At 38.6% G+C, this 14,446-nt stretch overlaps 1 protein-coding gene across 6 annotated transcripts in view; it reads right to left on the bottom strand.

Moving 5' to 3' along the window:
* Window positions 1–14,446, bottom strand: part of BOD1L1 (biorientation of chromosomes in cell division 1 like 1) — a 57,650-nt gene that overhangs the window by 24,509 nt on the left and 18,695 nt on the right. For all 6 annotated transcript variants that reach the window (XR_005225228.2, XR_005225227.2, XR_005225229.2 and 3 more), the window contains 3 exons: window positions 7,272–13,506; window positions 5,643–5,710; window positions 4,573–4,642 (listed from right to left, as the gene is read on the bottom strand). Coding sequence is in view for 3 of the 6 variants with exons in the window: in XM_037898048.2 (XP_037753976.1) it covers window positions 4,573–4,642; window positions 5,643–5,710; window positions 7,272–13,506 (6,373 nt within the window). In the remaining 3 variants the exon portion in view is untranslated. The remainder of the gene's footprint in view (window positions 1–4,572; window positions 4,643–5,642; window positions 5,711–7,271; window positions 13,507–14,446) is intronic.

Below are 14,446 nucleotides of genomic sequence, written 5' to 3'. Positions count from 1 at the left end.
CACTTCTGTAATATACTAAAGAGAGAAAAGCATAGTTTAGAAAATCAGAGCACAAGACTAGAAGCCAGAAAGGCTGGTGTGCTAATTCTGGATCAGATAAAGCTCACTCTGTGCTCTTGTACAAGTCACTGACCCTCTGCTTCCTGACAGGGAACTATAGGAGTGGCTGGGGTCTAGAGCATTTTTGAAAATCTGGCCATTTTGTACAGATGTGTAAATGAGAGCTGAAATCTTTTTGAAAGCTGTTACCATCTGTAGGTGCTGAGCACTTTTGAAAATCTGGTCCCTGAAGCACCGACTTCATATTTTCATATTAAAAGTTTAAAACAACTAAGAGCATTCCACGCAATTTAAGTTTCCTATCCTACATTTAGGATACAAAAGCCAGTATCCAGCATAATTTAAATGATCTGTGGTGGCAACACTGTTAATCTGTTTAAAAGTATTCCACATAGTCAAACTTTTTACTGTTACACCCTTAGATTGCAAAATGGTATTTTTCAATTTTTAAAAGCACTGTCAATTGAAGAGTTAGATCCTAGCCACTCAAACAGCAATGATATGTTTACATTCCTTGGAATCTTGGACTACTAAACTACTGTGTCTGCTGTTCATACTCAACAGTGACAGAATACACATTTGTCTTTTAAACAACTTCCTTTTACGTATGTTGAACTATACCAAACACAGCAAAGAGATTATTTAAAAAAAACTCTACCCAGAACAACAAAGCATTAAAATCTTGCATATGTGTCATATCTAACATGATTTACACAACAAAGGGATTCTTTTGTGAAACATTTTACATTATGAAAGACTACTTTAGCCAGTTCAGTCCACACATTTTAAACTAAGCACTGCACGTCTGGATGACTGAGTAACTAAGTGTTTTGAAGTGCACGTTAAAAAGTACAGCAATCTCAAAGGACAAATTAGCGTGGTAGCCTGAGACCAGTAAAAACAAACAAACAAAAACCCGAAAAACACCGAAAGAAAAATTGATCCTCTGAAGATAATACCCTGCAGCCAATATTCACGGTTTAAAAACCTTTTGTGTAAGTGCATATTTGAGCAATGCCTATTTCCTTATATGCATTTATGAAGCAAAAGTTTTTACACCTTTAAAGCTGTCTGTGTGAATTTGATCCCCTGAAGACTAAATCTACAATTCCATTTATACCTAATGTCATGTCAGCAGGAATTTGCAGATCTTGTAATTTAGAACCTTACAGGTCTACACAAAATTTAAGCACTGCATGAGTGACAATCACCCAATGTACACTGTGACCTTGCCATCTAAGTAGTAGACATGATGGTCTCTGTGAAGCACTGGTCAAAAACCTTCAATACCACGATTGCACATTTTTTTATATTAACCAGCACCACATAATCAGACTTTCATACACACTTGTGAAGTGTTCCATTTCTCCTTTGATCATTTATTTAAAAATATTTTATTTTCAAAAAAACAATTTTTAAGAATTTAGGGTCAGCAGATAAAAAACTCTTCGTGGACAAATCAAATGTCACGTAGGCCTGATGATGATTTTTCGAAATAAGTACTGGTAATTAAAAAAAAAGTATGTTGCATACAAGGAAGGGACCTGGATTTCTAATTTCCTTCTAACCCTTGTAATGAGTTCCAAGGAGGCAGACTTCTGTCCTATGAGGAGTCTCACTGACTTTGATGGGGATCCACATAGGCGTAGTGGGTATGCCCCTTCAGAGATCCTGGTAGGATTGGGATCCTTAGGCCTGATTCATGTTAATAATTATGGCTACTTTTATTCTGTTTTTGAGGAAGGGCTTTTTTTTTTTTGGTAAGTGGTGGAAGAACACAAATAGAAGCAGAAAAAAAATTCAACTATAGAAGTAGGTTAGCTGAGGGCTTAAAGGCTCTGCCATGTTACTCAACACAATGGAAGCAGATAGATATTAAAGTCTATATCTATCTACTTACTTATATTTAGAATCGACTTAAATCCCCATATTCTATTTTAGGTAAACGTACCTCTCTGCCCCCCTTGTCAAGTTATCCTTCCCTACCTCACATAGAAGGATAGAATCATAGGGTTAGAAAGGACCGCAAAGGTTATCTAGTCTAACCTCTCCCAACTCACCTGAGTTCTAATCCTACCTACGGGTCCAGCTGGCTTCAAAATCAACATGGGAGAGGGTAACTGTATACCTAGCCATAACAATTTACTGACTCTAGGCCTTCAACTCTAAACTATTAGTGGAAGGGACTGTGTCTTTAATTTCCTTGGACAGTGCCATGCACAGTGTTATCCCTGTTATCTTTTGTAATTCAACTTAGTCTTGTTATCTAGTTGTTGCAATAATTGAAGATGATCTCCGTTTCTAAATCATGTGGCAAATGTCCTTACAAAACTACCTGGAGCACAAACCCCAACAAAAAGACAGGAAAAAAATAAAAACATTCTGGGCAGTACTGTTCTTTTTCAGCCTTATAGGCATAACAAAACAACTGCAATAAATATTTGAAAATAATGCTTGGAGAAGGAATTAAGTGAGTGCAGAAACATTTGCAGTGGAAGAGATTTCTAACAAGTCACATAGTCCTAAAAACAACTCAGCCTTTAACTTGAGAAAATACAGTTTTCCCATCATTCAACTTATGAATGCTCTTCAAACTATGGCAAATGGATATGAACTTGGTATCTTCTGGCTAGCAGGGAAGACACATGAAATCTTCCTCTGAAGCCAGTACTAACAAGACACTGTGACTCAGCCAACATAGAAATGCAATTACTAGTAGATCTCTGCAAAGGACTTGTTAAAACACTAAAAACAAGGACATTCTAAGTTTAGTCCTACATCCCTTTGGGAAGGTCGCTGTATTTTACCTGAATACTGACAACATTTTGAGAACATTAACAGTTTGTAATCTGCATGCAGTTAGAAATCTTCCGTAGAGGCCAACATGGGAAATAAGGGGATGGAAATGAGAGAGAGAAAAACCACTTCTGAGATGGTTGTCTCAAGCAATTAATAGAAGCATTAATAGAAGTCTGAAGACTTATGAAGCAAATTTCTAGCGTATTACTGATGTACTTTGATGCTCTGATTTAACCTTTTAGAAAGGCTATTTCCATTCAGTACAAATGAATAGGATAAGCCACTTTTGTCATGTTACAATAGCATGTTTCCAACCCCCAACCCAACGTATTTATTCTATTCCACTGAAAAGTGTGGCTCAGAGCTGGCCACCAAACGATATGGCAATACACTCACCCCAGGCTCAGTTTGCCCCCTTCACTCTTCAGTTAATTCACACCCAGGAGTTTCCATTAACTTCTCCTCTTGGGGTCTGCTTTATTGAACCATTCTAGTTACATAATAAAAGCAAGTTTTCTTGGCCCTTCCAGGTTCAAATCGTTCCTCACCTGGTCAGCAGGATTCTTTGCAGCCACACTTCAAGAGACTGCAATTCTTCCTAAACCAAGCTGTGCAGGTTCCTCCAGTGTCTTCCTTCTAGGGCCTATGCCTAAATTCTGGCAAGCTTCCCTAGCTTGCCACAATCCTTGCTCTATTACCAGAGCCTTCCTGCTCCTCACATGTCTCTTCCAGTAAGTGAACAGAAGTGACGCTTATAGGAGGTGCTGCAGTGTCACGTGATCCTTGATCACCTGACTTCATCACAGGGCAGAGCTTGGGGTCTTTAACCCCCTGTGATATTACTGATTTTTTAAAATTTATTTATTAACTTAAACTGCTTTTCCTTGGGTATTATTTCTAAAGCAATGGGTCAAGATGATTGACATAAGGCAGTTTTAGGATGACTAGTTTCTCTGACTCTGATGCAAAAAAAAAAAAAAAAAAAAAAAAAATCAATGGAAAGACTTCAAATGGGTTTCAGTGGCCTTTGGTTCAAGCCCTCTGTGCATAGTCTCAATTAAAACATTTCATCTGTGTAGGAATTAATAGATAGTACTTAAACTCACAAATATGAAAATGTAAACCAGTCATCATAAAAACATAGAGACGCATAACTAAGGACAGGAATGACCACTCTTATAATCTAGTTTGTACAGCTGCAGAACACAGGCCATAGGACTTCCCTGAATGAATTCCTATTTGAAGTAGAGCACAGATCTTTTAAATTAAGATTGAGTGTTTTTTCTAAAAATTGCCAGAGATGGAGACTCTACCACAAGCCCTAGTAAATTGCTCCAAAGGTTAATTATCTTAAACATTACAAATTTACACCTTATTTCCAGTCTGAATTTATCTAGCTTCAGCTCCAACCATTCCCACAGGTACTTTTGTCTGCTAGACTGAAGGGCTCATTATCAAATTTTTGTTCCCAATCTAGGTATCAGACTATAACCAAGTCACCCCCTTAATCTTCTTTTTGTTAAGCTAAACAGAGAGTATATCACTAAGGCACGTTTTCCAATCCTTTACTCATTCTCGTGATTCTTCTCTCAAGCCGCTCCTATTTGTCAATATCCTTCTTCAATTGTGGACCTGAGAACTGGACAAAATATTTCAAGAGTGGTTGCACTACTGACCAAACAGGCGTACTAAGCCACAACAAAATAAATCTACCTTTTAGACGATCTTCAATATGGGGCTCCTCATGCAGTTCTTGCCTTGTTGGACTTCTAGACTTTTGTGGCTAAAACCAGAATACAACGGAAACAAAATACTTCAGGTCTATGGGGAAAAAACTGTCTCGTATCCATAGTAACAGGTATCACCATATAGCCTTAGCAAAGTGGTCAAGGGATCTTTGAATTACAAGATTTTAAACAGCTTTTCAATCAAATATTGATACAGCATATTAGTTTAGTAGTGGGGATTAGCAGTATTATATCACCCAAAAGCACAGCACCATAAATTCTACTTAACTGTTAAATCTGCCACAGAAATAATGGATTATTGTAATGTAGAGATCTCAAGAGAAATCACTTGAACTCCAGATACAGTTTCTAGGGATTATTCTCCCTGTACGTGAAGTTCTCTGAAGGTACTTTAGTATAAATCTAGATTAGAAAAATTTATAGATGAAGATACACCACTAAAGTAGCTATCACCAGAGTATGTAGCTGTTGTGGCAGTAAAAAATATCTTCCTTAGACAGTCAATTTTTCCAGTCTTCCCTGGATTTCTCTTAAAACAAGTGATTTTGCAGCTCAGCACAAAAAGGTGGAGAAGAGAAAATGAACATCAGTAGCATCTGTTCATTTCAAAATACTTAACTAATGGATATTAAGGATCATAAAATGTATGTATGCATAAGTATTTTCAGAAGAACTATTTATCATAATAAGCATATTCACAATAGGACTCCAACCCTTAAAAAAAAAACAACCAAGCACAGATTGAGACATTATGTAGCCATTTAAAAGGGGGAAGTACACCATTGGGACAGGCAACAGATTCTACTGCTGAATAATCTGGAAGGTGCATGTGTGCAATTTAAATACGAGTCATTTGAAAAGCTGCACCTAAATATCTGGAGAATGTCCCTTTAAAAGCTTGCAAGATTCAAATTCAGTTTTAATTGCACACACATTCTATGTAAATAGTAATAAATATAAAAAAGAAAATTTCAATTTAAGATTGTGGACAACTACACAGGAGAGAACGTTATCGCTACAAAATACCAGAAATACCTCTTCAGTTTTCAAGTTCGTTTTCAGTTCCAGATCTTCAGTTAAGATTGGTAAAGTTTCTTTCTTGCCTGATGAAATATAAGTAGATTAACAATTATTTTATTAATTTGTACAGAACTGCAGTAGGATTGCTGTTCCCCAGGAACATCATATAAACTTGATGTATTTGATGTAGCTACCCCAGTGATGAAATGAATTAATCATTTTGAAAATAATCTGTCCCCCACAAAATACAGTTCACTCTCCCATCCACTTTTTTACATTTTGATGGTTGAGTTGGGGGTGGAGAACATTGGATCCCAGGTTTCTCTCTGCTTGATTTTGAAAATTATGGAAAATATTGAACATTTTATTTTAAATATACTGTTAGTATTATCAACAGACTTCATTATGTAAAAATCTAAATGGAACACTAAAACTGTATGAGTCACTAGATAGCTCAGGAGTTGCACTAAGGGATGTAAATCAAGGTTTTATTTAAAAAAAAAAAAAAGATGCCTAAAGTTAAGAGTTTGAGTCCATAATTAGGCACCCAAATAAATGACCAGATTTTCAGAGAGGTCTACCATTCAATAGCTCCAATTTATGCAATGATTGTCTTTTTGTAATATCCTGAAGATTCTCCCCTCCGACACACTCTTTAAATAGGAGCCACAGGGTCTTCACACCTCTGAAAATCAGGTCAATTAATTAGATATTTAAATATGGATTCTGAAGTCTTCAGGAACTCTTTTTTTGAAAATCTTATTAACCAAAAGTCATTACCATCTGAAGGCTGCTTGATGATCTATGTGAAATGACTCACTGGTTACAGTCCACCAAATAAAATGAGTACAAATGGCATCAATGTAGGCTGTTTCAGAGGAGAACAAAAACTGAATAGGAAGATTGAACTACCCAGTATTCCCCAGAGGAGACAGGGTTGAGGAAGATTTGCAGGGCAGTGAGTGGAAGTTTGCACTGTCATGGCCCATGCTTGTCCCTATTCTATACATAGTGAACTTCAGTCTTCAGGTTTGTCAATTTGGCATATTTTCTGGAAACTAAATTTGTCTTACAATGTTTAATGTATTTCTTCTATCTTCATTAGTGAGAATACCTGACAGAGAAGAAGAAAGCATTTATAAAAAAATTACTTGACCAGTATTTTCTGTATCCTTTACTATTAATGAAGATACAGTATATCTGAGAGCTTTCTTTCTTTTACAGCCCAATTTCTTCTGAGTCTGCAATGAAGTAATTGTGATGCTGGCAGACCAGGTGACAGTTCATGTCAAGGTCGCAATGTCTCAACTGACCACTGACAAATACATAGCTGGAATCAGATATGTGTTACCATTGTTAGAAGTATGAATTATAAGAATGTGTTGAGACTTTATTGAATGCTTGTCAGTTGCTGCATGCATTAATCTCATTCATAACATCTGTAATCCCATATTGAAAGGTATTATTTGAGCGGTTGTATTGTGAGCCTCTGTGACTGTGTAAGTCAGCAGACAGGAAAGAGACATTACTTAATGTGAGAGGCAGACAGACCATTATAGGGCGTTTCAACAGAATTTCCCCTACATATGTAGATTCAGGAACTGCAAAAGTATGGGGGAAGGGAAGAGAAAGAGAAAACCTTACCTGAATTGATGCTTCTATTTTGTTGAAAAGAAACTTCGATTCCAAGGTTATCATCTACTTCCACAGTGTTCCTTTTGCCATCATTCTCAAATTGTTTATCCATATGAGACACGGGGAAGTCACTCTTTTCTCCCAGTTTTGCTTCTATAGTTATTTCACCCTGCTTGGTATTTACAGTCAATTTGCTTTCATATTTAGAAACTAGTGGAAGCGTTTGTGCCCTAGGAGGTGAAGTCCTTGTTTCAGAAAAGTCATTTTCTAATAAGCTACTGTTAACATTATAGTCTATGTTTTTAAAATCATCATTCCTTTTTGCTTCTTCTGAAGGAATACAAGGTTCTGATGTAACTTCCACATATGGAATATACTCTTCAGCTCTTTCATCACTTGCATCCATCTCTGTAGAAGGGCCAACAATGACTGTAGACTCTGTACTAATCTCCATACAGAGGGCTTCCTCTACACTTATGAGGTTCACTGTAGTCTCAGCTGTTTCTGCAACTTCAGTGTCTACTGTGATCTTACCTACTGCTGATTCTCCCATCACAGCATCCTCATGAATCTCCTCTTCTCCCCTAAATATGCATTCATCTCCTTCTCTACCACCCACAGGCAAAGAACTATCACTTTTTTCTGGGTCTGTAGATGACAGGATGCATTCAACTTCTTTGGTACTATTAAAGATGACATCATTTTCATCTTTTACTTCTGTGTTTGCTGCAACGAGCTGACTTTCCTCTATGACTGAGAAGGTGAAAAGACTGTCACATTCTTCCATAGTACTGAGAGTGATCACAGCACCTTCCTCTTTACCTTCTATACTTGAAGCAATGTGTTGATCTTCATTGCTGCTGGCAACTCTCAGCATTGGAGCCTCACATTCTACCACCTTTCTAACAAAAATCATAGAACCACCACTTTTTCCTTCTGTGTTTAGAGCAGTTAGCTCACGCTGCTCATCTCTCGCTGCACTGGTCTCAACAACCTTACATTCTTCTGCTGCATTTGGGGAGATCATGGAACCCTCATCTTTTTCTTCTGTTTCTGCTGCAATGAGTTGACTTTCAGCTTGTGTGGCTGCACTGATCAGGACTATCGCACATTCTTCTGTCCCACTTCTGGTGATCATGGCAGCCTCCAGTCTTCCTTCTGTTCCTGAAGCACTGAGTTGATCCTCATCTTGTGTGGCTGCACTGGGCATAGGAGCCTCAAAATATTCCCTACTTGTGGAGATCATGGCAGTGTCACTTTTTGTTTCTGTGCCTGCAGCAACATGCTGAATCCTATCCTCTGTGGCTTCACTGGACATGAGGATCACTTGTTCTTCCATTATACTTGTGGAAATCATAGCACACTCATCTTTTTCTTCTTTGCTGCTTGCAGTTGGATGATTTTCATCATCTCTAGCACTGGATGCACTGGGCATGGCAACCTCATATATCTCCATATCTATACAAAACACAGTACTCTCATTCACTTCTTCTGTTCTTGCAGCAGTGACCTGACTGTTATATTCCATAGCTGCACTGGGCATGGGAGCTTCAAATTCTTCCACAATACTGGTGGAAATCATTGTACACTCATCTTTTGCTTGTTTACTGCTGGCAGTGTATGTATTCTCTTTGAATTCTGTGGCTGTACTAGGCATGGGAGCCTCAAATTCTTCCTTCTCTATTAAGGTCACAGTGCTTTCATTTTCATCTGTTCTTGCAACAGTGAGGGAACCTTCTTCAATTCCTGTGGCTGAACATGGCATAGGGGCATCACCTTCTTCTACGGTACTGGTAGAGATCACGTCACCTTTAGCTTTTTCTTCATCAGTAGAAGCAGCAGGACTCTCATCTTTCTTTGTGACTGCACTGGTTATGGGACCCTCACATTCTCTGCCATGATTTCCATTGGCACTGTTGTCATTCTTCTCTTCAGCTGCGGCAGCAGACTGACCCTTATCTTTCTCTGTCACTGCACTAGTCATCAGACCCTCATACTCTTCAACATCTATAGACATCATGGCATCCTCATCTTTTTCTGTATTTGGGGTCAAAGCGTCTTCATCTGCTACACTTGCACTTGTCACGCTGCTCTCAACTATCCCCTTTGCACTTTCGCAGATTATGCCACTATTAGCTTCTTTCTTTGCACCAGTATTGCTGTCAACCCCATCTTTATTTATATTTGTGGCAGCCATACCTGACTCAGCTTCTACTTGTTCTGCAACGATGCAGATAATGGAACTTTCACCTTCTTCTGACCCTATACAAATGAGTGCACTTTCACCTTCTATTCCTGCACAAGTTGAAGAATGCTCTATTTCTTCATTTCCTCTTCCTGTACTGGTCACAATACCCTCACCTTCTTCATCCTCTTCTTTTGCACCTGTGCTAGTCACAAAGCCTTCATCGTCACACGGCCCTATGCTGATCATAGCGATAGTAGCTTCTTCTTTTGCTCCTGTACTGTCCATTGCACTTTCACATTTTTCTATATCTAAGCCAACTGCAAAACCTTCATTGCTATCTTCCAGTCCTGTGCAGACTGCTGCAGACTCAGCATCATCTTCTGCTATTATGCCTGTGCTGGTCACTGTACTTTCACCATTTACAGGATCTTCACCTTTGTCAGCACTTGTTCCTGTCATGGTATTGTTGTTCATGACCATTTCGACACCTGCACCAGTTACAGCACTGTCTTCTTGTGCATCTACACCAGTCACTGAGCCAATTATGAAGCCAAGACCTCTTTCTTCTGCACCTGTACAAGTCACAGCACCCTCACTGTCTTTTAACTGGCCAGCACCAGTTACATTACTCTGGCATTCATCTGAATTGTTGCTGCTCATGGATCCTTCACCTGCTTCTGTGCCTGCACTGGTTACAGCACCGTCACTTTCAGTTTCACCTATACAGGTAATAGAACCTTCAAATTTGCCTGTACGTCTACAAATTGAAGTCTTGCACTTCTCTTCTGAGCCTGCACTAGTTACAGCGTCATCTTTTTCTTCTGTCCCAGCACCGTTCACGTTATCCTCAATTTCCATTCTGCCTGCATTGACTGAATCTCTACCATTTTCTTCTGTATAAATCATGCTGCACTCACCACTTTCTCCTTCCTTTGTACTAGTCAGAAAACCTTCCGTTTCTGCAAATCCTCCAGTGACAACACCGCCACCTTCTTCAGCTGCTGCAACAGTACACTCACCATCTGCTTCTGTGCTGAAACTGACACCTTCATTACTTTTCGCCCATATACTTGTCGTGAAACCTTCATCTGCTTCTATGCTTGTGCAGATTAAAGTAACCTCACTTTCTTTTTCTGAGCAAGTAGTTGTGGCATCACTTTCCTTTTCAGAATGTATTACAGCACCCTCACCCTTCCCGTCTCCTCTACTGGTGGACATTACAGTGCTCTCAATCATTTTCTCTGTGCTAGTTCCTATTGCAGTGGCCTCAGTTGTTTCTAGCTGGTTGTATATGTGATCAACACTTCCTGCACTGGTGCCCACTACATTGTTTTCATTTTTATCTTCAGTGTCAGTTATTATGCCATCACCTTCTTCTGCTCCACTAACTATAAAAGAGTCTTTAATTATTTCTTCTGGAACTCTTATAACATTCATTGGCACTAGCAACAAAGAAGATTCTACAGCGTCACCCATATCGTGTCCATCACTCTTTTTGACCATGTCCACCATGGTACCCTTTTCTTCCTTTGCAGCAGGGCCAATATTTAAGTTTTCATCACTTTCTTTTTTCCCCAGGTTCATTAAGACAGATTTTTTCATGCTTATACCTCCATGATCTGCAACTTGGTCAGTCATCAAGCCTTCTATTCCACCAGTTACATTATATGCATTTCTTCTTTGCACGCTATCTAACATAGTCACTTGATCATAACCTTCTTGTATACTTACATCACCCATGTTCTCTCCTACTGCTTCTTCACCAATTAGAGGAGTCTCACCATCTTTTTTTTCAGTGTCTATCATGGTGACCTCACCTTCTTTCATAACACAACCTAGCACAGGGCTACCCTGTTGTTTCATGTATGCAGTTTGTGTTTCATTTTTGTCTAAAATAAAGGAGTCTTTATTTAAACAAATCTTATCTAAAGTATGAGATTCCTCTTTAGCTACATTAGGCAAAGAGTCTGTGAAGTCTGAGATACATATATCCATGGACTTTTTATGGGAAGCATCTTGTCTGGATGAATTAATTGCTAAAGAAACACTTTCTTCAATAGGATTGACATTATTGTTTAAATTTTTTGGTTTTCTGGCATCTTCTGAAGTCTGCTCCTTAATAGGAGCATTAAGTAAAATTCTACCACTTGTTTCATACACAATGTTCATTTGATATGCCCCCTGTTTAATGGGTCCTTGCTCCTCAGAAGCTTGTTTGGACACAGTATCTAGTGCATCTACTCCTTTAACAGGATTTTTTTCATGTTCAATGGTTTGTTCAGAATTTCTGTCAGCTGGAAACTCTGATACACATGCTTCGAAATCTGCCAACCTGTTTCTTAATTCATTTTTTGAACTCTGTAGGTTCGTATTTTCTTTTGCAGTATTTTCAGAGTCCATGTCTAGTAGTGAATTACTACTGCTTTTTTCTTCAATTTTAGATGCTTCATGTGCCTTTGCATATGTCTGTTCTGAATCAACTTCCATTGGCTCTTCTCCTTGTTCAGAATGTAATGAGTCATCACTAGTCCTGATTGGTCTTTGAGTGGACGGAATATGACTGGTTACAAATATATCAGTTGCTAATTTTTCCTCTTCCATTGTCATTTCATGGGCTGACAAGCTTCCTTTTTTATTTTCACAAGACAATTTCTTACTTGACTTTTTATCCATAATCATAATCCCTTGCACCTTTTCATGGCTACCGTCCATTTCTTTAATATCTTTGTCCTCCAATTTGTTACTCTCTTCCTTCTTCTTCATTTCCTTATTGCTATGCTTTAAGTTTCTGCTTTTGTGACCTTCTACTGACAGCTTTCTTTCTAGTTTGGAATAACTTAAATCTTTATCACTCTTATTTTTCTCTTTTACAGATATCTTTTCTCCTGCTTGTAACTTAACTCTGTGGCTAAAGTCTTTTTGTGAACTATAAATTGAACGCATCCCACTTTCTAGCTCAAAATCAACAATGCTTTCTTCAAAAACTTTATCTTCGTTCTTGGATTTGCATTGTTTATCTGTGTCATTCTCTTCCATGTTCTTCTCTCTGTCTGGTTTCTGAACAGTCTCGTGTTTTGTAAAACTTTCTTGTAATTCTGTTTCAATTGGTTTGGATTGTTTACTGTGACTCTTAGATTTAGACTTTAACAAAAACTTGTCTTCTAAGAAACTCTTCGATCTTCGTCTATCTCTGTGAATACTATCTTCTTGCCTTAAATTACTATCTGAATTAGTTGATTCTATTTCATTTTTATCTTCTGAATAGCTTTCACTCCTTCTCTGTGATGAAGAAACAAGTTGCTTAGAATTACCCTGAGAATCCTTCTGTGGCCTAGAATCACTTGATGACCTTTTGGACTTGTATTCCGCTCTTGACTTTTCTGTTGAAATGTGTCTGTCTCTTTTGTTATTTTCTTTACGCAACATTTCTTCATTTTTTAACGTGTATTCAGAAACATTTTTTCCATCTTTGCTAGTCGTTGATGTTTTCCTTTCACTTCTGTGTTTACTTTTTTTTTCAAATTTATCATCTGATGGAACCTTTGTTTGTTGATTATGTTTTTGAACACTATCCTCACCTTTCAAGCTTCTCTCAAAAGAATGAAGGTCAATATCATCACTTATTTTATGTACACTGTCTCCTTTATATTTATGTTTTACTAACAATTTATCTTCTGAAAGAGTTCTTTCTTTTTCATTTTTATCTTTAAATGATTTCAGCTCTTTCTTGGGAACACTTCTCAAATTTTGAATTTCTGTATCATCTTTTTTAAGATGTTTTTCATTTTTAAAGGCATATTTCTGCCTCTGCAGTTCATCAGTATTAATCTCAGCTCTGTCCAGTTGCTTTTTGGGATCCTTTGTTTCTGTGTCCTGCTGCGTTCCTTCTATCTGAAGAGAGGTAGATGTTTTTCTTTTATGTTCTCTTTCCACTTTAGGATCATTTTTGCTTTCCTCAGTTGAATGTACTGAGTCTGAAACTCTTCTAACAGGCTTAGTCACTTCGCTTTTTCCATGATTATGCTTCAGCTCCTTTGAAGGGATTTTTTCACAGGTCTAAAACAAAAAAAAAAAAAAAAAAAAATCATCAGTACATTTACTACCCTGAGGAATCATTTATCACCTTAATTTAGATCTTTGAAATAATTAGTTACACAATATTCCTTGTAAGAACCCCAAATTAATTTCCCCCTCCCAATAGGTAAAAATATGAAATAATAATCAGAATGAGCAGGCATCCCTGAATTAATTCCAGTTTGAACTAGAGCTTATCTTTAAAATAAATCCAATCTTGATTTAAAAATTTCTAGTGATGAAGAATCTCACAACCTTTGGTAAATTGTTCCAACAGTTAATCACTCTCATTATTAAAAAACTGTACCTTATTTCCGGTCTGATTTTGTCAAGCTTCAATTTACTGTAAATCTTGTTACAGTAAAAGCACTGTTATCCAACATGTTGGGGGAATGGGGGTGCTGGGAAGTCAAAAATTCTAGTTAACTAAAAGGGAGGAAATTGGGCATGGGAGGGGGCTCAGGGCTGGGCGGTGGGAGGGGGTGCGGGCTCTGGGAGGGAGTTTAGGTGAAGGAGGGGGCGCGGGGCAGGGGGTTGCGGTGTGGGACAGGTGTTGGGATGCTGGATCCAGGCAGCGCTCACCTCGGGTGGCTCCCTAGAAGTAGTAGCATGTCTCTGCTGCTCCTAGGCGGAGGCACGGCCAGGTGACTCTGTGCGCAGCCCCCGTAGCAACCATTGGCCGCAATTCGTGGCCAGTGAGAGCTGCGGAGCCAGCACTTGCGATGGGGGCAGCGGACGGAGCCCCCATGGCTGTTCCTCCACCTGGGAGCAGCAGGGACATGTCGCCACTTCCGGGCAGCCATTCGGAGCCATATAGGGAGCCTGCCAGCCCTGCACCAACCGGACTTTTAATAGACCGGTTCACGGTGCTGATAGAAACTGCCAGGGTCCCTTTTTGACCAGGTATTCCGATCGAAAACCG

Source organism: Chelonia mydas, chromosome 4 (assembly GCF_015237465.2).
Source record: "Chelonia mydas isolate rCheMyd1 chromosome 4, rCheMyd1.pri.v2, whole genome shotgun sequence".
Classification (NCBI taxonomy): Eukaryota; Metazoa; Chordata; order Testudines; family Cheloniidae; genus Chelonia; species Chelonia mydas.
The sequence above is the reverse complement of the archived record's forward strand: the minus strand, read 5'-3'. Positions and strand labels throughout refer to the sequence as shown.